The sequence below is a fragment of the Aotus nancymaae genome, unplaced genomic scaffold, assembly GCF_030222135.1.
Source record: "Aotus nancymaae isolate 86718 unplaced genomic scaffold, 86718_ANA_hifiasm-v0.15.2.pri h1tg000012l, whole genome shotgun sequence".
NCBI classification, from domain to species: domain Eukaryota; kingdom Metazoa; phylum Chordata; class Mammalia; order Primates; family Aotidae; genus Aotus; species Aotus nancymaae.
The window spans coordinates 33,282,440-33,310,420 of record NW_026988423.1 but is presented as its reverse complement, the minus strand read 5'-3'; the positions used below and the strand labels follow the sequence as shown (position 1 = coordinate 33,310,420).

Here is a 27,981-nt window from a genome sequence, read left to right as displayed (position 1 = left end):
GAAACCCACAGAGCCCCTCCCTGGGAGTGAGCAGCCCACAGAGGCAGTCACTGTCCCAGGCTGCCCGGCTCCTCTTCCTTCCAGCCCCAGACCTAGAAAACCCGCCTGAGATGAACCCGGCCTGAGCTCTGAAGTCTTCCCTTTGCTCTATCTCAACTTCCTACTTCTCTGTGGCTCTGTTCCTCTCCCAGAGAGGAGCCACATGTCCAGGGCAGGGAGAGGCTTCCATTCTCAAAGGCCATTTGAGAGCCTTGGAGACTGTGGGTGAGGCCTTTATACTTCTGTGGCCTGGGAATATGGGCACTCTCTCTCCAAGTCAGGCTAGCCTGTTTCGGTACCTGACAATCTGCCCCCTTCCACCCTCGCTCTTCCTGGACCTCCAGATCAGAAAAGCCATTGAAGTTGCTGATTTTCAGACTCTTCTCTACTTTTTCCTCCTAATACTCAATCTACCCCCCAAGTCTCCCACTGACCCCCCTTGCCCTCTTGTTTCCAGCCTGGGGATGGAGGGGCAGCCACTCCTGTTTCCTTCCCCAGGGCATCCTCCCTGCCCTCCCTACCCCACCCTCCCGGTTGTAACCCTGCCTGCAGAGGGAGGCCCTGGGGCTTTTCATCGCGAGGCTGGGAGTTTGGTCCAGGCTGGGCTTGATGGTGAAGCTGCCACTGCAATCACCTGTTGCTTTTGATTTACATCCCATCATCTGCCTTGATGGCAAGAGTGCTGAGCCTTGAGGTCAGAGTGTCTCGGCCACAACTGGGGACAGATGCTGATTTTAAAATGCTCCCTGTTTCAGAGCCACCTGGCTCATTATGCCCCCTGACACTCAGCTCTCTCCCCAGGTCACCCCACAGGTTCGCTGAGATTGTAAAAAAACAAAACAAAACAAAACACAAACAACAAAAAGCTACTGTGATGATTAGAAACACTCTGAGATTCTTGGGCCAAAAAACACTAGAAAAACCCCAGCTGCTGGGGTTCCCCCTTGGTGGGAGGTGCAGGGTACAGTGTGATTGGGAGTAGGCCAGGAAGCTGCTGATGCCACTACGCATGTGCTCAGAGGGGTTGTCTAGTCCCAGGCCACCTTCTAAGAGTCACTCTAATGAGATCGATTCTTCAATAGGCTACATTGAACACACAGAACACAGCAGAGGAAACACACACACACTTGGCAGATGACAGCAGAGAACACCAAAGGCTATATGCTCTGTAGCTCTCAGTCATGGGTCAGTATCTGATTTAAAAGGAATTGCCTATGTGACATAGATGGATCTTAACCCATGAGGGCTCTGTGAACTCATCCCAGACTGGAGCTTTGAGCTTCCATCAGGCAAGGCTCCTCTCTGAATCCACAGCAAGCCTCAGGGTGGAAGGAATGAGGGGACGAGGTGACGGCCTTCTCTAGGTGTCAGCTGCTGGAGGGCTCTGTGAGACTCAGAAAAGGAAATGACCCAGGGCAGAGAGAGAACAGACACCACCCTGCAACATTCACCATGGGGAAACTCATCCTGGCCTGGCCTTAGCCAGCAACCTCAGGAGGCAGCACTGCCATGGGGGGCCCAGACAGGATGCCACTGGCTCAGGGAGGCCCTGTGCTGGGAGCTGTGAGGGCTGAATATATGGTTCCTCCCCATAGCCTTGATGGCCTCTGGGCCCCCAAACAGCACACTCAACTATTCCCCTCTCCTGCCCCAGGCTCTGCAGTGTCTGTGCTCACTGAAGCCAGTGACTTGAGGTCTTAGGGAGACTGCAGCTATCACACTGAGCCCCTGGCCTCCCTGAACCCACCCAGCCTCTTGGGTTCATCTTCCTCATTCTGCTCAGCCTCTGCATCCACCCCTGCCTCAGCACAGCCCCCCAGCAGTGGGGGGCTGGGGAGGTACTGGAGGAGCCGGCCTTCCCGCTTCATTTCGGCCAGCTCCTTGGCACAGCAGCTGGGTGTGTTGGTCTCATAGGTGTCGTGGAAGGTGTTGTAGTCCACCTCATAGAAGCCCTTTTCCAACGTGAGGACTGGTGTGAATCGGTGGCCCCAGAGCACCTCTGTATCCATGTAGGAGCTCCGGGCTTGGCAGGTCATCCCTGGGGATACAGAAGTTATATGAATTACAATACAATCATCCATCCATCCATCCATCCATCCAATCATCTATCCATCCAGATATGGAAAAAAGGCAGGAAAGGGCAAAGATATATCCATCCATTCATCCATCCATCCAGTTATCCATCCTTCCATCCAATCATCTACCATCCATCTATCCAATCATCCATCCATCCATCCATCCATCCATCCGTCCATCCATCCATCCATTTATCCATCCATCCATCTATCCAATCTTCTATCCATCCATCCATCCATCCATCCATCCATCCATCCATCCAATTTATCCATCCATTTATTCATCCATTTATACATACACACAATCATCTATCCATCCATCCATCCATCCATCCAATTTATCCATCCATTTATTCATCCATTTATACATACATACAATCATCTATCCATCCATCCATCCATCCATCCATCCAGATATGGAAAAAAAGGCAGGAAAGGGCAAAGATATATCCATCCAACCATCCAATTATCTATCCATCCATCCATCCATCCATCCAATCATCTATCCATCCATATATGGTAAAAAGCCAGGAAAAGGCAAAGATATATCCATCCATCCATCCACCCATCCATCCATCCAATCATCTATCCATCCAGATATGGAAAAAAGGCAGGAAAGGGCAAAGATATATCCATCCATTCATCCATCCATCCAGTTATCCATCCATCCATCCAACCATCTACCATCCATCTATCCAATCATCCATCCATCCATCCATCCATCCATCTGTCCATCCATCCATCCATTTATCTATCCATCCATCTATCCAATCATCTATCCATCCATCCATCCATCCATCCATCCAACCAGATATTGAAAAAAGGCAGAAAAAAGACATGAGTGTGCTGTTTGGGAACTCAGTAAATAAATCCATCCATTTATTCATCCATCCAGTTATCCATCCATCCATCCATCCATCCAATCATCTATCCATCCAGATTTGTAAAAAGGCAGGAAAGGGCAAAGATATATTTATCCATTCATCCATCCATCCAGCTATCCATCCATCCATCCATCTATCCATCCAATTATTTATTCATCTATTCATCCAATCATCTATCCTATCACCCATCTATCCATCCACTCATCTACCCAATTACCCATCCATCCAATCATCATCCATCCATCCATCTATCAATCATCCATACCTTCATGCATCCCTTCATTCATCGAGCATTTCTCGAACATCTACTTTGTGCTAAGCACAGTGGAGATGTAAAGCTGAATAAGACACAGTCCTTTCCCTGGGCATTTCAAGGCATGGTGGTGGTAGAAAATTAGAAATCAACATGCAAGATTCTGGAAGTTGTTTCCTAGAGACTGGAGTGAATAGATATTGGAATGGTTGAAGGCAGGGACTTGGTTCCTGAAAACAGCATTCACTTCGAGAAGATTGAGATGGGAAAAAAGGCAGGAAAGGGCAAAGGTAAATTAAGCATGAATGAACATGGAGAAGCTGACAGGCATTTGGAACATATGGAGATTGCTTTGGGTAGACACATATGGAGAGAGGGTTCCACGCTCACACGCACACACACACATACACACAGTAAGAGGAGCAGGCAGACACACACACAGAGCTTGGCTTCTTGATTTGAGGCTGCTCCAATGCCTTGTTTCCCTGTCTACTCAGCCCGTGCCATGCCTGTGCTATTTTTAGGTGTTGCTTTCTCTCCAGAGAGGGAGGGAAGCTTTGTTTATGGATGAGGAGGCCTCTGTGCTTAGGGTCACAGGAAAGCAGCTTTCTGATATTTAATCTTCTGGCTGAGGAAGGCATTAACTGTGTCTTCAGCACCCATCTCCGCCTCCCACTTTGGGCTTTCTTGGGGGGATTGTACAAACCAGACCCAGGTCCAAGGCTGCTTCTCAGCCCCAGCGCACCCACACGGATGGGCTCACAGCCTGCTCTCTGCTCTTGGGGATGCCTGCCTGGTCCTCTCCCTTCAGTCTTCACCCTTGTCGCCCCCACAATCTCGGCAGAGAGGCCCAAAGCAGCCTAGACCGTGCCAGACGTCTGCAGGCTCCCAGGGCCTTGGGAAAGGCGTGGGCAGGACCTTGGCCCTTTGGGGAAAGCCCCTTTGGGCTCCTTCTGCTACCTGTGGGGTGTGGCAGTGGCTGTCCTGTAGCTAGAGATCCTGCTGTGTCCCTGTCATTTCTCAGTGCATTTGGAAAGGATTCTCCAGGTGGCAGGTATAGTGCTCAGCACAGGTGCTCCTTTTCACCTTGAATCCTCCCAGCTGCCCGAGGAGATTGATTTTCCTCACTTTGCTCACAAGGTATGCAGCTTGCTCAGCCCTGCTCAGGAGGGACACGGCAGACCTGTGCTACTCAAGCCAAGGCATGGACTCCTAGCCCACACTTGGCTGCATGTGCCTGACAACCAAGCCATCCACATCCAGGGCAGATGTGTAGGGGGTCTCCTGCCCTATCTCCCCAGGTCTCCCCTACAGTTTCTGGGACAGAGCGAGCATAGCTCAGGTTGTGAGAGGGGAGGAGGCCAAACCATGAGGACAATGGACTGTGGGCCCCCGACTTTGAGGGAGGTATGGCTGGGGGTCCAGCGGGGCAGATAGCACTGGCTGCCTCCACTATGAGCCTGTGGGCGCTCTCCCTGCTGTGTGACTGGAGAGTGAGGGCAGCCTTGGGGAGCGGTCAGGAATGGTATGATTTGTCCACTTGTCTCTCACTCAATCCTTTTCTTGTGGCTTCAGAGTGGAGCTCTTCCCCTGAAATACAGCCTGTGTCCTGATTCTGACCCTGGAGCCAAGGACAGGGTGACCTGCCAGCCCCTAGCTCTGCAGGGGAAAGCCTCCGGTGTCCTGACTGTCCCCTGCCCTAAGGGCTGCCCGCCTGCCACCATATGCTTCCGGCCAGGCTCCAGCCCCCAGCAGATGGCCGAGCAGCCCCCTCTGGCACCAGTCCCTGGAGCTTGTCATTACCCTCTCCTGCTTCCACCGACTTCAAAATGGGAAGGCTTGTGGAGGGCAGATCTGAGTCCCCTGCCCAGCAGCCAGCTTCCTGGGGGCTGCAAGGTGTGCTTGGCCATCTTTCTGACAGGCCCCTAGTATTTTAGGGGGCCAGAGTGGTGAGAGAATCTCCAGATTTATACGTGGAAGAGCTGAGTATGAACATTTGCTGTCTACACAATGCTTTTGAAGTTCAGCTTCCACATCTGTAAAATGAGCCTGAAGCCAGCCCTACATCGTTGTTTGCAAGAATTAGAAAAATAGACAAGCACCGTCTAAGCGTGACTGAGTTCTAGAGCCCATCTTAGGGCCTGACCAGCTGCTCATTGTACTTGGCGAGAGAGAGAGAGAGAGAGAGAGAGAGAGAGAGAGAGAGAGAGAGAGAAGGCACGAGACAGAAATGAAATGAGCAGGATGTTGGGTGGGGTGGAGACTAGGGTCCTCAGCCAGAGCTCAGGCTCCCCCAAGCCTTGGGCTCCCTGGAGCCACCTCACAGAGGTCTACTATGGCCGAGTGGCTGAGGAATGGGGGGGGTCCTTGGCTACCAGCTACTGTTGAGTCAGGAGTTGAGCAGGGAGGTGTCGTGCTGGCCACAAAGAGGGCATTTTCTTGGGCATACGTGGATGTTGATGCCTTAGCATGGATGCACTGTTTTTTAGGGGGGGTGTGAGAAAGGAGCCTTGCCTGCCCTGGGTTCACTATGCCAACCTTCTGTAAGAACATTGAGGGCTGGTTGCTCCAGAGGGAGCCCAGCCTGAAGAGCCCCTCCTCTGCAGCAAAGGTCTCTCTAAGTAAAGGATTGGTGAGAACGCTTATGAGTTTAGGAAACTCTGCATCCCCTCCATTCCCAGTGATGAGACTCAGTGTGTAAGGACAGAGAGAAGTCCACTGTAAAGAAACCAGATCATTTTTGTTTTGCTCTGTGATTATCAGGAGACCAGATTGCCCATCTGAGCAGCGAGCTCTTCTGGGTAGAACACCTGTTCCGAGAAGGGGCAGTTTGGCCTGTTGGAACCAAGTGCTGGCTCTGAGGTCTCCTGTCTTGATTTCCACCCTGATTCTCACTTGAAAGCGCTTGCTCTTGGGTAAATAATTTAGCCTGTTTGTGTCCCTGTTTCTTTATCTGTACCTTAATAAAAGCTATCCTAGGGCGTGGGAGGACATTCGGCCAGATAATAGATGTTTATGGTTTAGGACGGTGCCTGAAGTTGGGAAGGTCCTGTCAGCATTAGCTATCTTGAGTAGCTAACACTTTAGGGATTGAACCTGCTGCCTGTGCCACCCCAGGACGCTGAGGCACAGGCCTGCGTCTTCTGGAGTCACAGTAGCTAAGTCTGAAGTGTGGTTAGGACCACCTGTGGCTGAGGAGGACAAAGCGTCTTACCTGTGGCTTCCACCATCCCTTCTAGAATGACCACGACTTCGAACTCTTCCTGATGCAGCTGAGCCTGAGACATCTCCCAGAAAGGGCTCTTCTCGTTGATCTCGTGGGAGATGATGAGGGGAGACACCAGGAAGAGGCGGTCGTCGCCCGTGTCGAAGCCCACGTTGATGTCGGTCTGGTTCAGGGGGATGAACTCCCCCTCTTTGGTCTGCCGGGACTTGATGAGCTTGGCGCGGATGGAGGCCTCCACGATGTGGGAGTTGCGGAGGTCGCCCACCCGGAACATGAGGCACAGCTTTTCGTCCCGCATGGAGATGACTGCATTGTTGGAAAACATGAGGGTCTCCGCTCTCTTCTTGGGCTGGCTGATCTTGACAAACATGCACCCCACCATGAAGGCATTGACGATGGAACCCAGGATGGCCTGGACCAACAGGAGTATGATCCCCTCTGGACACTTCTCCGTGATGACTCGGAAGCCGTACCCAATGGTCGTTTCGGTCTCAATGGAGAACAGGAAAGCGGACACGAAGCCACTGAGGTTTTCAACGCAAGGAATCCACTCTCGGTCGCCAACGTGGTCCAGGTCACCCCGGATATAAGCAATGAGCCACCAGATGAAGCCAAAGAACAGCCAGGTGACAGTGTAAACCATGGTGAAGACGAGCAGGTTGAAGCGCCACTTGAGGTCCACCAGGGTGGTGAAAAGGTCGCTCAGGTACCGGTAGGTCTCCTGGACGTTGCCGTGGTGCACGTTGCACTTGCCGCTCTTCTCCATGTAGCGCTGGCGCGGCTTCTTGCCCTCGGCCAGCAGGCGCGTGCGGTCTGTGGCAATGGGGACGTAATCGCGGGCCTGTTTGGGAATCTTCTTGGGGTCCCAGGGAGTAACTCCAATCTCCATGCCCTGGTTCATGGCATTCCTAGAATCGCCAGCCATAGCCGGGATGCTTTGAGTTAAAAAAGACACCATCAGTGAACTGGGCTGTTCTGATTCACTAGAATCCAAGACGGAAGGTGGCCCCCACCCCAGGGCTCTCCCTGGCTTCTTCTCTGCTATCCAGTGGTCAGAGTGTGAAATCCTCAAAGGAAGGGGCTGCACTCTCTTATAGGGTTCTTTTGTATCCCTGGTGCCTAGTACAGAGTCTAGAACATAGTAGATGCTCAATTGCTGTTTGTTGAATGAATAAATGAACAATACCTAGGTCCAAACTACACATTAAGTATTTAAAGGATTTGATAACTCTGGGAGCAATTTTCAAAAGAATAATCACAACAGTTTATTAAATGCCTACGATGTCTATCCATTACATGTCGTCTTATTATCACCACAGCAACTCACTGGCATTAGATATTGGAATCCCGATTATATAAACACTATATTGTTTGCTTATGGATCAGGCTTAATTCTAACAGTCTCTCTCCCACCCACAGAACGTAAGCTCCACAGGGGCATACGTCTGTGTTCGTTTTGTTCTCTGATATTCCAAGCACTTAGAACATAGCCTGGCACATATATGTATTTTAAAAGTACTTATTAAATAGTTGGATGGATAAGTAAGAAAACAGGGTTCCAAAGAGGTTAAGTGACACCCAGGCCACCAAATATTAGGCAGAGCTGATATCTGGATTACTGCTCGTCTGGCCCAAGCCTGTGCTGTTTCTTGCATTTCTTGCTGACTCCATTTATCTTGAGGTCTTTTAGCAGCAGACAGAAAGGAAAAGGCGCATGTGTCTAATTTGTCAATTGGTCTCTCCTATCATCTGAGTATGAAGTCTGAGGCCCTCTGAGCACTTATTAAAACGACAAATTGCTGTGTAGGCTCACCATTAGAAACTTTGATTTTGTTATTCTCTGTCCTTTAAGAAATTGAAATGGACAAGATGTGAATGCCCCCAAGGCTCTTCAAAGGGCATAACATGTTTTGGGGGTACCTGACACACTTCCAGGAGACACCCAGACACTGCAATACAGGTGTCTGATGTTTCGCTCAAAACCCATTTAACATGCTTTGAGACTCTCATGCAGTTAGGAAAGACTTCTTTAATTAACAATAACAGACTACATTTCTGGGCACTCATAAGCCAGGCACTGCACTAGGAAATTTTTATTCATTAGCTGATTTAATCCTCACAATATGATTTGATAAATACTATTATTATCCCTTCATTTTTTCAGAAGAGAAGAATGAAGCTCATGTAGCATGTGGCCAAGTGAGGTTTTGGATCTAGGTTTATCTGGCTGCAGCCTGAGGGCCGACCCACAGCGCTCACCACACAACGGCCATCAGACACTGAACACTGATGCTCATGCTTAGGCTGATGACCTGCTCCCTCTAGAAAGTTCTATGAGCTTCTGGCCTTGGGAAATGTCACCTTAGGGATACTATCCATCAGCCCTTCTTCCTCTTTATAAGCAAGCTTTCCTTGAATTCACAGGTACCCTCCTTCCCAGGTATGGGCTCCCCCAGGAATCCCCACTTACTTATCTGTCCTGATCGAGAGACACCAGATGCCAAGACTACTCTGTCACCTGGCCAGTTTCATGTCTTTCCCTGTAGGCCTGAGCCCTGGAAACATTCCCAGGCACTGAAACCCTGCTTAGGTTGTTACCTGAAACACTGAAAGATCAAATATGTTGCGAAACATACAGGAATTAGCCTGACCTTAGGCCGAATCACTCCATAACCCAGAGCCCTTGTTGCAGACGTTGCTAAGCAGAGCCTCTCTTTGGCTCTGCTGGAGTCATGAGAACCTCATGACATGCAGGAGTCACCAGGACCGCTGCAGCACCCCCCATGTAAGTTCCCCTAATATGTGCTTTGGCATTCAGTGCCTTCTCAACTGACCCCATTTGTGGATGGTTTGAGGAGTCCCTTGCAGGCATTCCCCTGCTACCATTCTGGGGGTGACTCCAGCTGCAGGTTCTGCCAGGCAGAACACCATACCAGGAAGCTATGTCCCCATAGAACAACCTGGTAAAAGGTCTGTCAACCACTGAGCCAGCTGCCTCAATGGCAAACCTAGGTAGATTCCACATGTCCTGGGAAGTCAGGGGACCCTGGCGGGCCTTTTCCTGTGCTGCCTGGGTGGTTGTAGCAATTTCAAGGTCATCTTTAAAGCATCATATGGAAGGGTCATCTGAAGGGCTATTTGTCCCAGATGTCCATTGGCCATTTCCCATTCTGCATAGGGCCACCTGCTCCCTGCTCCTCCATGTGGCAGTTAACAAAGATAAATGAGACAAGGAGGAAAAGGCTTGGGGCTTCTTTGCAAAATCCCAAGCAGGAATTTGCTCTGCCTTAAGTGGGAGACTTCATCCTGAAAACCCGATCACAGATGCTCAGAGATGGTGGGAAATGCCGCTGTCCCAAGGCCCTGTGTATTCTGGACACCCCAGCTGCTGGAACCGAGATAGGATTCCAATGGGGGTGCTGCTGCTGCGGACTCCCCGGGCCACTGAGGTTGGGCAGGGCAGGCACAGTGCCCACAGGAATGAGTCATCAGCTGGGGCACATGGGAACTCACATCCTCCTGTGCTCAGCTCTTTGGGGAAAACAGCTTGCTGCTGATTTTCTGCACTGTTTCCTTCTTTATTTTTAAACATACTTGCATACATTCTTGTAGGCGAAGGCTTTGTGCTCTACTAGAAATGGGAAAATGTTTTCTAGGACACTTCAGCCCAGATATGAACACTTTTTCGTCCAGGAAATAGGAAAGGTAGTTTACTTTTGATGTGACGTTGGGATGCATTCCTGTGTGCGGGCATCATCGGTAGATGTCATTCCTTGCTCAACCCAGAGTAACATTTGGATTCGAACTCAGTGTCCAACAAACCTGCTTTGTGGTCCAAAGAAAAAACAGCCTTAACTTTCTTTGCCTCAGTTTACTTTGCCAGATAATATTCTCTGCCTCTCCAGCCCAGGGAGCCAATTGTAGGGACTCATGGAAAAAATACATAATACAAACATAAATATAGATGAACATGTGTTCATAATCTCTTCTCAAATTGAAATTTAATGCAATATCCTGTTAACCCCATTTTAAAGATGAAGAAAAAGAGGTAGAGAATATCTAAGACAAGTAGCTAAAGGGCCAGTGGGCAATTTGCAGGGCAAACATCGAGCTGAGTGGCATGGAGCCCCTGCTGTTCAGATTTCTTTTAAGGGTAAGTAAAATGACCTTCCTTGAAGCCCTGGCCTTCAGTGCCGTGTGCTTATCAAGTCAAAAGGATTTTCAGGGACAATGGAGATGACGTTCTTTAATCAGATTTTCAAGATCCATTCTATTAATTATGCACTCATTCAGCACACATTAATTGAGGAACTACTACAGCCATGCCCCTGTGTTAGGAGCTGGACGTAAAGCAGTGAAGAAGATAAACGCAGAGCCAGTCCTCCCATAGTTGATATTTTAGCATTGCCTCTTCGAAGCTAGGGTTTCTGCAGAACTGTCTGTAGAGGAAAGACAGGGAGGAATGCTGTGGCCGACCCAGGCAAGCTGTCTCCTAGCTACTCTCTGCAGGACCAGGGAAAGGCACTGACTTGAGCAAATCCTATTAAGCCTCATCAAGCCTGTTACTGCTCTTCTTCCATCCTCTCCTGTGTCTGGATGATGTCCGCACACAGGAATGCATCCCAACGTCACATCAAAAGTAAACTACCTTTCCTATCTCCTAGATGAAAAAGTAAATGGGAAGCTGTGCTGACTAAAAAGTGAATGACTAAAGCTTTTGGAAAAGACAGAGCTTCAAGTCCAGCAAAGGGGTTTATTGATAGGAAAACACAAGTGGAGGAAGACTCAAAAGAGGCAAAAATCAAAGGAAGTTGTATTTCATATGATGCATTAGTGACTCTAACATCCATTTAGGTAGACCTCTGGATTAAGAATTCCAAACATCACCCACCCACAGGGAGGAAAACTCTGTGTCATGACATGGTCTAGAATGTCAGGGGTCGGGGCCACAGCAACTTGGTAGGAGCCTCACTTGGGGGTCAGCAGGGCTTCCTGGAGAGACCACTGGGCTGGAAGTCTTTTCTCAGACTCAGTCTCCCTATTTGTGGTCACAAACATCTATATCAACTTCCTACTTTCTCTCTCATACACGGCTTTGGAACACAGGATAAAACTGGAGGAAGAGGAATGGAGGAGGTCGTGCTCACATCTCACATGGAGATATCTGTACTCTTCTATGGGAATATATATGACTGTACTCATAGGAAAATGCTCCAAACAGCTTGGTAAATAGGCTGCCCCAATCCCCTCAAGGCCCATTGGGGTTAGCAGGGAGCATTCAAGGTGTTGCACTTGAATGTAAACCAGAATACATGCTGGGGACAGAGAAGGCATTTGTAAGTAGGTGGAATTCCAAGACAGTCTCGTGATTCCTGCCCCTGGTACCTACTCCCTGAGGAACCCCAGGAAATCCTCACTACCATGATTGGGGCATGTCATACGGCAGAGCGGACTTTAAGAAAGCAAGTTCATCTGGGGTGAACTTGACCCTATCACATGCTGTTAGAAAGGACTGGGCTTTTCCTGAAGTAGGCGATTCAAAGTATTAGCGGAATTAGACAGAGGGAGGTTCTCCTTTGCTGGCTTTAAAGATGGAGGGGGCCACACGGCGAGGAATGCGGGTGACATTCCTTGAGAGCTAAGAGCAGCCTCCAGCTGACAGCCAGCAGAAAAGCGAGGACCTCAGTTCCATGACCACAGAGACCTGAATTCTGCCAGAACCACAGGAGCTTGAAGGGGGCCGAGTTCCACATGAAAATACTGGCCTCACTGACACCCTGGCTTTGGCCTTGTGCGAACAGAGTAGAGAACACAGTCACATCATGCCTGGACTTCTGGCCTACAGAACTGTGAGCTGCTAAATGGGTGCTGTTTCCAGCCATTATGTCTGTGGTCATCTGTTATGGCAGAAATAGAAAATCCAGTACAGAAAGGGAAGCCGGATTATGAACGGTTAGGAAAGCTGACGCTGGCGTCAGATGACCTAGGTTCCTATTATGCCTGGAGCTGAGGCACATTTGGAAAAGTTACTTCTCTAAGCATCCCTTGCTTTATTTACAAAATGGGGATAACAGTACTCACCAAAAAGAGCTGCTGCGAAGATGAAATGAAAGGTGTGGTTACAGTGCCTGGCTTACAGGAGCCTTCCTGAGCGGTAGCTCCTAGGATTTTCCACCTGGGGGCGGGTCTGGGAAAGGGGCTGGAGGGGTGGGGAGTGAGGGGCAGGAGTGCTTCAAACAACTCGAGAAGGAAGGAGAACTGACAGGTCCCGAGTGCTGCCTACTGTGTGTCAGCATCACGCTTCCACTCCCAAGAGAGAGGCATCATCTTCAGTTTACAACAGGGGAAAACGGGAGAGAGCTTAAAAACCTCGCCCGGAATCGCACAGCGAGTGCTGCAGGCTCTCCAGATTCCGCAGCAGCTGCTCTAGATGAGGGAGGGCATGCTAGAGGCCCTGCTCCGCTGCTGCAGCGTCTATGGGATTGGGAACCTGTGCCCCCTTTCCTCCCGTCCCCGCCCCCCAAGCCGTGCCTGATGAGTTTTCTGAGAACTTTCCCTTTCCTCCCTCCCACGCCTAAGATCCAGGTCCCAGGTGTTTCCCTTGCACCTTCATCCCTGGCCCTGCAGAGGCCTGCTTCTCACTTCCGGGGTCGCCAGTGCACCCCTCCCGCCGCCCCGAGATCTCCTGGCCTGAGCCTGGGAGAGATGGGGAGGAGGCTGCAACGGGGAGGGGAGCCTGGGAGAGAAGGGGAGGGAGACTGGGACAAGGGAGCCTGAGAGCTGCAACCTCTAGTCTGGCCTGGAAGTGTGACACAGGGGACACCCCTCACCCTGCAGGGGACGAAGCCCCTAGTGGGGCTGGATAAGCTGCCTGCTGCCTGGGTTTGGTCCCCTAGTCAGCTGCAGCTCTGCGGCTGCGGGGAATGCGGGGCTGGGGGATGTAGGGTAGGAGGATGAGAGCCAGGAGGAGCCTGCAGAGGGGAGACAGAGGCCCTGTCCCCAGGGAACCGGGGTGGTGAGGGGGTTGGCAAGGCCGGGGACTCCCAGCAAGTGGGTCTCTCTTCCTGGAGGAGGGGCGGGCCAGAGGCCCAGAGACTGTGCCCAAACCACACCGGTGGGCAGATTCCTCCCAGGGGCCAGTGCTGGTTTCCCAGCTTTTCAAAATTACCAACCTTAAAACAAAGCAAAACTCTTTTCTAGTGTGCTTGGAGGTTTAATGGCACAGAGCCCAGTGGTAATAAATCTTTAAAAAGCCATCAGGTAGGCTGGGCGCGGTGGCTCACGCCTGTAATCCCAGCACTTTGGGAGGCCGAGGCGGGTGGATCACGAGGTCAAGAGATCGAGACCATCCTGGTCAACATGGTGAAACCCCGTCTCTACTAAAAATACAAAAATTAGCTGGGCATGGTGGCGCGTGCCTGTAATCCCAGATACTCAGGAGGCTAAGGCAGGAGAATTGCCTGAACCCAGGAGGCGGAGGTTGCGGTGAGCCGAGATTGCGCCATTGCACTCCAGCCTGGGTAACAAGAGCGAAACTCCGTCTCAAAAAAAAAACAAAAAAAAAACCCGTCAGGTATTTCATTTAAAAACCTCACCATTTTGTAACTATTTGTTCTATCAACTTAGGTCTGCATCTATTTTTGAATTCCTGAATGTTTTATGGGTCTACTTTTTGAGCCTGTTTGTTTCATAGCACATGAGGGAGTAGGTGTGAAATCCCAGTGGAAATTGACACAGGGCTTCACTCAGTCAATTAGTCAATCAGTGAACCCCCACTGAACACCCACTGGGCGTGAGAATTATGTTGGGCTCTGGGGGTAGAAGGAAGTCGACTCACACTTACTGGCATTCCTGCGCTTTCCATTCCTGGAGATCTGCCTAAAATGCAGGTTCTGATTCTCTGGGTCTGCGGTTTCTGGAGTCCGCGGTTTTGCTAAGGAGCCGCAGTGATGTGGATGCGGCTGGTCCTCAGTGCACAGCTGAGTAGCACCGCCTCACTGCCATCAGCTGGGAGCTGGACAGCGTGCTGATGCCTAGTCCAGAACCTGGCCCCAGGTGACTCTAACAGGCAATGAGATTGAGGACCCTTGATGCATTCTCTATCCACAAGGAGCTTCTAATACTATGGGGAGTACACAGGCAAAAGTCAGTGCAATAGAAAGTGAGAGAGAGGCCAAGGTGCAGTTCTTAATTTGGCTTGTCTGGGGCAGGTGAGGAAGGGTCAGAAAGGCCCTGATGAGGAAGGTGCCGGTGAATAGGGTGAGGTAGCAGAGCCTTGTGGGCATGAGAACAGGGGAGCAGACAGTCCTAATAGCTCAGGCATGGAATGCCTGTTATATGCCGTCTTTGTGCTGAGTGTTTTTTATGCATTTTATCATTCGATCCTCACACAGATCTATGAAGTCCATTTTAGTCACCTCATTTTACAGACCACAAAAGCAGAGTGATTTTAGTAGCTTGCTTCAGGCCACACGGTTACTAAGCAGCGGACTAGGTTTCGTCTGATGCCGAAGGCCCTAAGTGCAGCCACCGCCGCTGCTGCCTGGGCGGTTGTTCACCAGGAGCCCTCCAGATGTGACCAGGTTGTTCTGAGCCCCTGGGGGTATCAGGCCCTGAGAAAACTGGCCCTGAATGAAGCCAGATCTACACAAGCCTGATCTGCAACCTGAAAGGAATTCATGATTTCCTGCTGTGCCTCTCGCTGGGCACAGGCTCCTCAGTGGCTCGGGTGACTCCCCGCCAACCAGGGCTGCGTTCTCTTTCTCCCTCCTGCTCTCCTCCAGCATGCTGCCTACTCATCTAACAGCTGCTCCTCAGCTTTTTCTAACCAGAGTACTTACCCCCAAAGGTCCTTGACTGCTCCAAGGACATAAGGTGTCCATGCATCCTTAGTAACATCTGTTGTTCTGGCATCGTCACTAAGAGTGCCCTGTCACTCTCTGAAACTCTACTTGCATGGCGGCCCCCAATAAGAACAAGACTACTGACTAGAAGCCACTGATTTCACTCTTAACACCCCTTTACTGGATTCTCCTTCATTTAAGGCAGGCCTGCCTCTGCCAGGAGTGAGAGTAACACCTCCTCACTCTGGAATGTCTCAGATGGGCAGGATGTGCATGCCATAGTAACAGGAACCTGTGGGTCTGTGCTGAGCTCTGCCATCTACACCCAGGGCTGTGGCTGTCTGGGGTCAGGGAGTGTGGCTGCTGGATCGGATTCTTCCAGCACAGACACACTCTACATCCTTCTTGCTCATGTGCAGTTAGTAGGCTTTCTCCTATTTTTATTTAAATGAGATGTCTTAGACCTTCATTTTCATATTTTGATATAGAGAAACATTTAAAATATTACATCCTTTTTATTCTAGGAAGAGCAAATATACAAACCCATGATAAATGCCACCAAAACTTGCCCTGGGTTTGGGGGACCCAGCAGAGGATGGTGGGGACGATGGTGAGCTGCACACACATGCGGTTCTAAAGGGGCGGCCTCCACTCAGCTCTAGTTCATTGTTGCCATGCCACGATGTGGTGCAGGCACTGTTAAGATCCTCCCTGTTCTTTTCCCAGAAAAGCCAGAAATGAAACTTTTGAATATTAAGTTTCTGTTTTTCCATGTTGACCACTAATTCAACAATTTTTGAAAAAGTGAGCAAGCCATAGAAAATGTATATGTGGGTCAGATTCAGTCTGCCAGCTGTTTGTATTTCTGGGCTAGGGAGTCGGAGAGAGGCCTTTTTCTCCCATGGACAGGTTGGGCTGCATTGTGAGTTGGGCTGAGAGTGGGGATGAGAGTTGTGGGAGTGCCACTCCATTCTCCTCACAGCCTTCCTGTTTGCACTAACAGGTCTGCCACAAACCCTGCCTGTCAGTCCTCAGGACGATGCAGGCAGGAGGAGGAGAAGTCAATCTTCAAGGCCTGTGAGAGCAGAGAGGGTGGCTTGGGCTGCTCCCTCAGTGCCCACCAGCCTGTTTCCCGTGGCCCTAACTAGCCCTGTCTCCTTGCCCACAGCCTTGTGCTCCCCAGCCCCCTCCACCATATGGATGGCTGCTATGATATCCCCTTTCCTAAAAGTGTGGGGCTCCTCACTGCCTTCTCCTCCATAACTGGCATCCTGTGCCAACCTGCTGCAGAGAACAGCGTCTTGGGCAATGGCAATAATCCTCCAGTTCGCCAGCAGTAGAAATGGTTCTGAATGGGGAGAGATTTTTCTGACTGCAAGCGCTGTGAGTCCTTCCAGAGAAGGGCTGGAGGGACAGGAGGGTGGGTCAGATGACCCCCTGAGCTGGTTCCTGGCGCCGATATAATGGATACTGATTATCAGCGGTGAGGGCATCATGGAAAGGACTGGAGAGCTGTGTGAGAAGAGTGGAATGAGACCGCAGATGCTGATTTTTATACCCAGGATTCTCCTGGCTGTCACAGGCTCCCAAGGGCTCCGGCATGCACAGCTCTTTCACTTCTGCTTTAAGCAGAATACCCCAGAAAGGGCTCCTCTACTCTCCAGAGTGGCTAGAGTCTCCGGTGGCTGTGCATGGGGACTGAGTGTCAGGAGCAGGACAAGGGTCTTTCAGTGAAATGCAGAGCTGGGGACAGCATGGATCTCGGAACAGTCTGTGTCAGACGGGACACTTCATCCCCGTGGAGCTGTCCCTGCACACAATGTTCTCTGATTGCCAAGCTGCTAAGGGCTCTGTGGAAGGGAGCTGCTGGGAAGGCGGATGAGGCATCTTAGGTGGGTGAGGGGCTCTGCTGCATTGACCTTGCTCAGACCGACCGTCCCTGGGGAACTGTCACTGGCGCCCAGGTCTCCCCCTCTCAGCGCATCCCATGTCTCCATTCTGGGCTGCCTCTGTCCCTCAAAGGGGAGCTCACCGCATGGGTGAGATTATTGTTAAGAACAAAGTCAAGGTGAAGACAAGGATGCAGGACTGATGTTGCTCCCAGAGTCACTCAGTCATCCCTTGTTTTGCTTGGAGACACCCTGACCAGGACAAGCTCTTTGGGGAGCATCTTTCCTGTCTGTGCCGCATTCTCCATGGCCTTTGCACTCTTTTGCCTTTGTTTTCAACACAGCAATTCATTGCCTGCAGCAGCTTGTACTGCCTTTTGGTTTTTCTTTGCAGAACAGCTCTGGAAGTGAAGTGTGTGTGTGTATTGTGTATGCGTGTGCGCGCGGGCACGCGCGTACTACTCTGAACTAGGTGCCTTACGTGTGTTAACGCACTTCGTCAGCTCAGCAACACTGTGGAATAAGTGTAATGTGTCCATTATTCAGATCAGGAGACTGAGATTCAGAGCAGGGAGGGAACTTGCTCCAGACCACATGGCTCGCAAGCAGCAGAACTGGGTTTGAACTGACAGCGGCCTGACTTCAGAGCCCACGCTTTCCCTCCCTTCTACTGCGCACCCATTGGTGTCCAGCGACCATGGTTCTGAATCATAACCCTGACTCCCCTGGCCACATCCTCTGCTCCACATCACATGTTCCTTTATAGGTTCCCACCTCGTGTCTCCTTCCTATATAAGAAATAGAAATATTCATGGAATCCTAAGGTTCACGACATGTCTGCCATTTTATCAAGAAAAATTCTACCCTACCAAATACTGGCGTCAGGTACTTGGCCCCCCTGGACTGGACTGGTGTAGGTTAAGAGCAGATATGAGGTCTGAAATAATCCCGGTCTTCCTGGTATGCGGATTTATTATCATGGAATAAAAATGGAAGTTTACATCTCCGTTGGGCTCTTTCAACTCCCGTGTTGGCTCATGAAAGTCCCATCACTTTAGTCCCCGTTTATAGTTGAATACTTGGGCTTGCCAGAGGGCACACAAATTAGGGTTAACTCACTCCCAGGATTCTGGTATTGTAGACACAGAAACACCAACTGTGAAATTTTATGTAATATAAACATTGAAAGACTCAGCAATAGGTCTGCCAGGTGACCCTGACTTCTGGCTGCACAGCAAAGAAGGGCAGTTGGGGTGCCAAATGCGGCAACATAAGGTGAGTTTGGGGCCTGCAGAGCCTCGGGTAATCCAGACCAGTGGGGGAGAATCGGCTGCTCATTTAGACTCCATCCATGGAGGATTCCCCACCACAAGTCTAAGGATGTAATAAAGGCTCATGCGTTATTTCCTGATATCTGGAGAGAAACACGTACCCTAGAAGTGCTGTGGACTAATTCCATGGTTCCTTTGTCACTAAAGAAACCAAAATACTGAGAGGTCACCATAAACACAAAAAGGCAGAGAGGGAAGGATTAAATGGTGTTTCATGTCAGGATTTTTAGAGGAAGACAGAATTCTAGTCTGAAGGGAGAGCAGGCAGGTCTGGCGTTTTGCTTGGGGAGTTCAATTCTTTGGAGAAAATACAGAAACAAGAAGACCATTCTGTTGGTATTTAAAATAGCCCTCTGTCCAGCATATCTAAGTGAGTTTAAATATATTCAGAAATTTTTAAAAGGGTAGATATTAGGCCTGATTCAAAGTATGGAATATGGATTTGAAGGGCTTAGTGTCAGGTGAGTGCCTTTCAAGTAACTTAGCATCACAGACAAAGCCCATTATTGAACAGTGAGCCTATGGGGCAGGCCCGTGAGCTTGTGACTGAGCTTCCCCACCTGCCAGCTTGGGAAGAGTATTTTTCTATCCTGCCTGGTGAGCCACTGTGATTCACTCGCCCTTCCTTACACCTCTTCCCTTTAATACCGAGCTGTGGCTTACTTGCAAAATCCACATGCACCCTCCTGGATCCCACAGAAGATGTATGAAAAAATCATGCCCATAAAAAGGACACAGAAATCAAATTAATTAATTTTGCTTTTTCCCCACATTTGTTTCTGTCTGTCTGGTACCTTTCCGTTTTAAGGCTGCCATCTCTTTGAAAGTGAGCCACACAGTGATAATCCATTTTCTTCATTGTAACCCTACACTGTATGTATTCCACATTAAATATAAAGGGGATTAATAATTAAATCAAAATGAAAAACCACTTGTTTCCTCTCTATAGCCCAAGGGACAGATTTCCTGGGCTGGTGCCAATTTGTCAGGGATGATTAGGGACTATGAGGTATGAGAAGTGCACAGAGAAGACAACTTGAAAGCAAGATAATGCAAATTTGAATATATACAAGTGAAAAAATGAGATGCTGAGGGAAGGTAAATGAACCAGTGAGAAAGAGCCAGGGAAACCGGACATAACAGGTCTAATCCCAATAATTATAGCTACCTATGAGGGCTGTACCATATACCCAATTTTATTCCAAGTGCTTTACATGCACAAATTCATTTAATCATTTCAGAAAAGGTCTGATACTGTTCTTCCCATTTTATAGATGAGAAAACTGAGGCACAGGAGGGTGAGTCAATTGCTCTGAATCTAGTAAGTGGTTGGTCTGGATTTGAACCCAGGCTGAGTGGCCCTTGAGTCACACTCAATGTCTGAGCAACTCCACAAAAATGGAATGCTTAAGCCATCCAAGAAAAAAGAGAGAGACAAATATCGTGGGAGAAGAAATGAAACAGAAAAATCCAGGGAGAAGTAGAGAATAACAAAGTGAAAGAACACAGTGGCCCATGCCTGCAATCCCAACACATTGGGAGGCCGAGGCAGGTGAATCATCTGAGGTCAGGAGTTGGAGAACAGCCTGGCCAACATGATGAAACCCTGTCTCTACTGAAAATGCAAAAAAATTAGCCGGGTGTGGTGGTGCGCACCTGTAGTCACAGCTACTCGGGAGGCTGAGGCATGAGAATCGCTTAAACTTGGGTGGCAGAGGTTGGCAGTGAGCTGAGGTTGTGTCACTGTACTCCAGCCTGAGCGACAGAGCAAGACTCTGTCTCAGAAAGAAAGAAAGAGGAAAATTAGAGTAAGGGGTTGAGAATGAAAGAAGAATTAAAAAAAAAGCAAAGGATGAAAAGGAAAGACAAAGTGAAGAGAAGTGTAATTGGATGTGGGCATCAGAATGAAAGTTGAGGAGGAGGAAAGAAAGAACAGATGAGAGACCCAGCCGAAGGGAACTGTGTCTTGATGCCTGCCATGGGGCACTGCTCATGCACTGTCTTATTTGACCTTTCCCATGGCATTTCAAGGTAGATGTTATTAGGCGCATTTTATAGAAAGAGAACTGAAGGCCTGAAAGTCTAATGTCCAAGGTCACACAATTAGTTCATGGTGGAGCAAAAGAACTGCTGACAATTACAAAATGCCAAAGAAAGAAACTGAAGAACAGCAAAACAACAGAGAAACATACTGTATCCATGGACTGGAAGACTCAATATTGTACAAATGCCGATTCTCTCCAAATTCATATACAGATTCAATGCAGTTTCCATCAAAATCTCACGAGATTTTTTGTAGAGATAGATAAAATTATTCTAAAATTTATGTGAAAGGGCAAAGCAACTAGAATAGATGAAACAATTTGGGAAAAAGAATAAAGCAGAAGGAGTCAGTCTACGTAAGTTCAAGACTCATTACATAGCTGCAGTGATCCAGACTCTATGGTATTGGCAGAAGGATAGACACATAGATTGACGGAACAGAACACAGAACCCAAAAATAGACCTTTGCAAATATGCCCAACTTATTTTTGACAAAAGTGCAAAAGGAATTCAGTGGAGGAAAGGCAGCTTTTACAACAAATGGTGCTGGAGCAATTGCACATTTTTAGGCAAAAAAAGAACCTTGACCTAAGTTTCAGAGTTTATACCAAAGTTAATTCAAAATGGATCATGAACTTAAATATAAAACAATAAAACTTTCTAGAAAAAAGCATGGGAGACAACTTCAAGATCTAGGGCAGGCAAAGAGTTCTTAGACTTGACGAAAAAAGCACAATCCATAAGAAGAAAAACTGATCAATTAAACTTTCATCAAACTTAAAAACATTTGCTCTGAAAAAGACGGTTAAGATGAAAAGGCAAAATTACAAAGTAGGAGAAAATATTTGCAAATTACATATCTAATAAAGGACTGGGATCTAGAATATACATTTAAAAATCCTCAAAACTCAACAGAAGCAACGACAAAAGCCAATCCAATTAGAAAATGAGCAAAAGACGTGAGAAGACATTTTGCCAAGAGGATATGTGGAGGCCAAATCAGTACATGAAAAGATGGTCAACAGGCCGTGCGCGGGGGCTCACGCCTGTAATGCCAGCATTTTGGGAGGCTGAGGCGGGCAGATGACCTGAAGTCAGGAGTTCGAGACCAGCTTGACAAGCATGTTAAAACCTTGTGGCTACTAAAAATACAAAAATTGGCCAGGCATGGTGGCACACACCTGTAGTCCCAGTTACTTGGGAGGCTGAGGGCAGAGAATCTCTTCAACTCAGGAGGTGGAGGTTGCAGTGAGCTGAGATCATACCACTGCACTCCAGTCTGGGTGACAGAGCAAGACTCTGTCTCCAGAAAAGAAAAAAAAAAAAAAAAAAAAAAGAAAAGAAAACAAAATGGTCAACAGCATTAGTAGCAGGGAAATGCGAAATAAAAAGTAGCTCTAGAATGGCTAAAATAAGAAATAGTGACAACATCAAACGTTGGCAAAGATGCAGAGAAACTGGATCGCTGATACGCTGTTGGTGAGAGTATAAAATGGCATAGTCATCGATATAGCCCAAAACCTAAAATGCAATTAAAAAAAAGTTAAACAAAAATTAAAAAGAAATTGGCATAGTCACAATGGAAAACAGCTTGACAGTTCTTTGAAAAAAAAAAAAAAATGAAACGTACAACTACCAGATGACCCATCAATTATACACTTCTGGGCATTTATCCCAGAGACATGAAAACCTGTGTTCACATAAGAACCAGTCCACAAATGTTTATCTCAACTTTTTTATAATAGCCCCAAGTGAAAACATCCCAGATGCCTTTCAGTGAGTGAATGGTTCAACAAGCAGTGGTACATTCCCACTACGGAGCATTCCCAATACTCAGCAATAAAAAACCACACACACCCCCCACCCGCCAAGAAGCACACATGCACGCCCCTGAATGAATCTCCAGGAGAATTTGGTTGCGTGAAAAAAGCCAATCCCAAAAGATGACATATTGCATACTGTATAATTCTACTTACATAACATTCTCGAGATGACACACAGACTAGTGGTTGCCAGAGGTTAAGAAAAGGGTGGGGTGGGAGGGAAGTGGGCGTGGCTATAAAAGGGCCACAGAAGAGATCTCCGTGGCGGTGGAAATGCTGTTTTCTTACCAGTCAGGTATTCGTTTTCGTTTTGGTGGTGTACTACAGTTTTGCAAGATGTTACCACTGAGAGAAACTGGATGAAGGGAATGGCAGATCTCTGTTCATTATTTCCGAAACTGCATGTGACTCTAACACGATCTCAAAATCAAAACGTTTAATGAAAAAATAAAGAACGACTGTAGTAGATAAAGAGGTTGAGTGAAAGAAGCATAAATGCGCTTATGATGAAGAGGATGAGTGGGAAAAAAAGACAAAAATGGAGGGGAAACAAACCAAGAAGGAGAGACAAGGAGAGGAAGAGAAAGGAAATAAAATGTGCCCGAGCATGCGTGTTTAGGAGGAGTCAGGGGAGACTGCAAGAGACCAAGGAAAGGTAGTCAGGGCTGGGGCAGGCACCGGGTCACCAGCAAACCTGTTTCTCAAGCTCCCTTAGAAGGCTTCTCTGCCCCCCAGGGCAGGCTGCCTTCGCCCTGCGGCCCCCTGTGCCTCTCCCTAAGAATTCGCAGCACCGATGCTGGAATCTCTCTGGGCAGCTCTGCTGTCCCCAGGCAGTGGTCTGAGAGCTCGGAGGGAGGGCAGGCCTGACGTGTAAGATCCCACCTTCTAGCTCAGGTGTCTACACAAGTCCTGACCTATGGTAGGAGCTCCCTACATATTTTTGAGAGAGTTCATCTGGTGAAGGACACTTCACAGAGCAACCTGACTTGGCCGGGGAAGCCTTTATACTGAGACGTCCAGTGGGCTGGTTGCTGGGGCCTGGCACCCGTGGCTTCTGCTGGCTCTGCTGGACAGCCCCCTTGCTGGAGCATAAGCAGCACCTCCCACTGCCCGGGGCTCCAGGCACCAAGTGCTAAGCAGTGCAGTCTTGCCCGGGGTTGGGGAAGTGGGCGGCACACTCTGAGGGGGAGACACAGGTTTGGCCCCAGGAAGCATCTGAGGTCCTCTTGGTTCTTGCACCACACCCCGGTCCCATTTTTCTTTCTGAGCAGCAGGAAATAATGTAGGATGATGGCATTGGACTTCCCTGATTGTACGGTGGGGTGCCTGAAGTCTGAGAAAACGTGCAGGGTGGGCAGCACACCCAGCCCGAACCGCCAAGTCACAGAGGATGAGAATGAAACTCCAAACTTGCTCTCTCCTTCCCTCCCCGACCCCTCCATGTCTCCCTCACCCTCACCCTGTCCTTTCCCCCGTATTATCTGACCACCCCATTGACTGATCCCTGGTGACCAGGAAGTGCTGTTGCCACCTGCCAACTGGTCAGAGGATCCGTGACCTTTGCCCTCAGGCTGCTCTGGTCCGGAATGATAATGGAAGTTAACATTTAAGCGCTAGCCAGGATCTCCAGGGTCACGCATTAAAGCTTGGCTCTGCCATGTAACTTAGCACGGCTCTTGGCAAGGGTTCCCGCCATCCTGGGCCCTGCTGACTAGAATAGCTCCCTTATCAGAATGTCAAGGTAGGAGGAACTAGATAAGCTGCTGCCCAGCAGGGGCTTCAGAGGCAGCCGCTCACGCCAGGCCTGGCTGGTAGAATGTCAGAAGGGGAAGCTGTCCACTCTGTTTTAAAACAATTCCAGAGAAAGACACTCTACAAGTCTTTTTGAGAAATACACTCAGGTATTCTTATTCAAACGGCTCAGTACAATCCTTTGCATTGGAACTCCCATTCTTCTGTTTTTTTTTTTTTTTTAAATTCCTCCATGGCTGACAACTATCTTAACAGTCATCTGATGATGGATCTGCTCTTGGAAACATGGCCAGCTCTCAATGACCTGTCTGTGGCCCACACACAGTGAACATTTTCATCCAAAAATGGTCCCTTTGAACTACCTGATGGATTCCCTGACCCCTGCCTTCTCTCCACCATCTTTCCACCTCCAGCCTAAATAGTCAACCAGCATCGGCTCAGAAAATGCAAGTTTTTGCTAACATTCACCTAAACAAAAAGCATTACCCTGCCCCAAAGATCATATTCCAAGGTTTTCAAAAATTAGTTATTGCTGATACATGATAAGTGATCAAATGTATGGTTGTTGAACTAGTTTTAAAAATGCGAAGTGGATGCAGTTTTCAAGTACATTTCAAAGCACATTTCAAAGCACAGCATGCCCATTTGTGGCTTTGCCCACAGCAGACAGAAGAATCAGGTCATTTGAAGGGCAAGTGGGAACTGGAGAATGGGTACTCCAGTCGTTTCTTCCCTCCTGGGGAGTTTACTTCATCACAGATGACTAGAGCAGTCTTCAGAGTCTCTTGAATTACTGGATAAGAAACCCAGTCAGGAGCTTACAGAAAGCCCCAGAGGGATCTCGCTTTGCACCAGAGGCAGCGAGGCAGGGGAATGCTGTGACAGAGCCTCAGGCATGTCTCTGCTGGACCCACAAATGAAGAGCTTTGCACTGCTCAGGATGAGCCAGCAGACTCCAGGGAAGCCACGATGGGGAATCCCACTAAGAGTTGACTTCATCCCAGAGAAGGTAGCTAAGCTCTGGGGACAGCCCTGGGCAGACTGAATGTGGCCCAGCTCCTCTCTGAGCCTCCTCACCCTTGCTCCTCCTTCAGCTGAACTACTCACTGGATGGAGCACATTCATTTTCTGCTGAATGCAGGCAGGCTACTTAAATAAAAAATGCTGCCTGTGAGTAATACCAGCAATTTACAGCAGCTTTTGGAAAGGCCAGAAAACAGCCATGCCTGAGTGGCTGGTTCCGTTTCTGTTGGAGAGCTAGGTAGCAGGGCTAGAACATTGCTCTGGGGACAGTCCTTGTGCTTTGTGGAATGTATAGGCAAATTCTCCATCCCTCCTTTTTTTTTTTTTTTTTGAGATGGAGTCTTGCTATGTTGTCCCGATGGGTCTTGAACTCCTGGGCTCAAGTAAGCCTCTTCCCTCAGCCCTGAGCTGGCAAGTGCTCTACGGGATGTTTCCTCTCTTTCAACAGTGGCCCTGCTGCTGCTCTTCCAAGAAGCACATACCCTGTGCCCCAGGCCTCCCCGCGAAGGCCTTATGCCTCTAGGCAGAATGGTGCCATCTCAGGTGGGCTCCATAGATAGTTTAAAATGCCAGCCACGCCGACCAAGCTTTTCACGCCAGAGTCCAGCCATGGGCCTCTAACTCCCACATCATTCATTCTGCTCTGTTCATTCCTCAGATTCCAGGAAGCCTGAGGGCCTCATTCAGCCAGATAGTGCGACTTACACCTGGCTTTGAGGAAAAGCAGGGACGTGGGAAGACCAGGGCAGCTTTCAGAACTAGCTTTTGTTAGTGGAAAGACCCTGGATTTAAAGCCAGAGGACAAGAGCTTTGGAAATAACAGTGCTGCTGCCACGTAGTGCTTGGAGTTCTATCACCCTTACTCATCTACAAAACAGAAGACACAAGCTCTGCCCACAGGACTGGTGTCAAGACGAGCTCATGAACGTATCTAGCTCAGCACCTTGGTTTCGTAAATATTAGCTTTCTCTCACATGGAAAAGTGCTTTGGGAACCAGAAAGCCCTATAAAGCATGGCTTATGATGAAAACGAGGCACGCTTTGGAGTCAGAGCTAGGAAAGAATATCCCTTTATGAGCTGTGCACCTCAGGCAAGTGACACAGCCTCTCTGGGCTGCAATTTTTCACCTGTAGAAGGAAGGTGATAATCTTGGCTTATTAAAAGGATTGAAACAGAGTCAAGTACTTGGCACATTCCTGTTGATCTTCTTCTGGTGTTTGAAAAGAATTCTGGAACAGGTTCTGGGCTGGCCTTGCTCACAGGTTCTGGGCAGCCCTAGAACTTTGGGGGCTGGACCTGAGGCCCTCCATAGCCCCGGAGGAGCCCTGTTTGAGGGAAGGCACAGATAAAACCAGGGGGCAACAGCTCTGAAGGGAGAAGCACTGACTTGAAGAGAAGGGGAGCAATGACAAGGTCGCCCTTCCCTGTTCCCTATCCTCTGTCCTCGAAGCCTTCACCACTGGCCTTTCTGAACCGTTTGAAAGCTGTTTAAAAAGAGATAGGGAGGTATGCAGGAAGTGACTCCGGCAGCGAGGGGGGCAGAAATCACAAGGCTGTGTTTCCAATTTGGCCACATTTAAAAGAGAAAGCAAGATTAGACAGGGGATCTAAGGCCGAGGGGCCACCGCCCCCACCCTGGCCGCCCTGCTCCCATTTGCAGGTAGAGTCCTACCAAATGAATAAAGTCCTCCCCACCCCACCTCCACCTCCTGGTCACGGTCCTTACCTCTCACACCACTGCTGGGACATCTGGGGTGCCCCCAGGTAGCCCTGGTCTAGAGCCAGAAGTGGAGGTGTTTATGGCTGGGATCCCCACGCCCAGGGCATCCTGCGGCCACGGAGATCTCCAATTTCCTGTCTAAACTTGAGATCTGCCCTCAGCTTTTCCTTATCCCCTCTGGCTCCCAATCTAGCAGGTTCCCTGTGAAAGTCTGCTGCCCCTGCGATGGACACCTGAGGGTGTCGTCCTGCCCGCCAGAACCCGGGAGCCGGGAGAGAGATGGAGGAGGAAAAAAAGACAACTTACTTGTTGAGATCGGAGCTGCCGAGTCCCACTGAGGCTAACTTCTGGGGTGTCCCTTAGCGGCAGTGCAGGGGGCGCTCAGGGGTTTCGGGGGGAATCCCCAGCCCCTGCCATGACCCCACGGAGGAGCTGTAGCTGGAACCTCTCCCTGTCGTGGGGTCCTTCGGGCAGAGGTACCTAAGCCATCCTGCCCCTTCACTCGCGGCCCCTTGGGTCACTCCCTTTCTCCAGCGAGAGCAGCTGGAGGCTGTCTCTCTCTCTCTCTCTGTCTCCCCACCCCCCCGTGTGTGTGTGTGTGTGTGTGTGTGTGTGTGTGTGTGTGTCCTCCTCCCTCTCCCCTCCTCTTTCCCTCCGTCCCTGGTACAGATGAATCTCTGGGTAGTAACGCTACTGGAAGGGCCACCGGCATTGGCGGCGGGGGGCGGGCTGGGGTGGGGCGGGGGCTCCATGTGATCCGGGACGCCGTCAGCTCGGTAGGACTGGGAGGGAGGAGGAAGGCGGCGGGAGAGCCCGGCAGGCGTCCAGCCCTCCGCTCGCGTACCCGCGGCCGCCTGCGTTCTCCCCTGGCTCCCCCTGCCCCCGGCTGCACCCCTGCTGCGGGTGCCAGGGACCGAGACCTGCGCGCACGCGAGCGCCCCGCGCCTATGTGTGAGCGCCGCGTGTGCACGCGTGTCCGTGTGTGAGCGCCGCGTGTTTAGTGGGTGCGGTGGAGCAGACAGAAAGAAGGGAGAAACTATTAGGGCAGAAATCTTGGCTCGGAGCCTCGGCGGGGATGC

The 27,981-nt window shown here is 49.6% G+C and overlaps 1 protein-coding gene and 1 long non-coding RNA gene across 2 annotated transcripts; one reads left to right on the top strand and one right to left on the bottom strand.

Annotated features, from left to right (window-relative positions):
* Positions 1-34: 34 nt before the first annotated feature.
* On the bottom strand, positions 35-27,473 carry KCNJ5 (potassium inwardly rectifying channel subfamily J member 5). Its single transcript, XM_012470119.2, has 3 exons — positions 27,209-27,473; positions 6,466-7,412; positions 35-2,077 (listed from the first exon to the last, which is right to left on the bottom strand). Exons 2-3 carry the CDS (start codon positions 7,400-7,402, stop codon positions 1,755-1,757), a joined length of 1,260 nt encoding a protein of 419 aa, XP_012325542.1. The 5' UTR covers positions 7,403-7,412; positions 27,209-27,473; the 3' UTR covers positions 35-1,754.
* On the top strand, positions 14,427-16,468 carry KCNJ5-AS1 (KCNJ5 antisense RNA 1). Its single transcript, XR_010342421.1, has 3 exons — positions 14,427-14,545; positions 15,522-15,666; positions 16,324-16,468. It is a non-coding gene; the product is annotated as a KCNJ5 antisense RNA 1 (long non-coding RNA).
* Positions 27,474-27,981: the final 508 nt, after the last annotated feature.

Excerpts from the sequence above, each read along its gene's own strand:
- KCNJ5 (XM_012470119.2), bottom strand. The coding sequence starts at position 7,402 with ATGGCTGGCGATTCTAGGAATGCCATGAACCAGGGCATGGAGATTGGA. Across the intron at positions 2,078-6,465 it reads AGGGATGGTGGAAGCCACAG|GGATGACCTGCCAAGCCCGG; the intron begins GTAAGACGCTTT and ends CTGTATCCCCAG.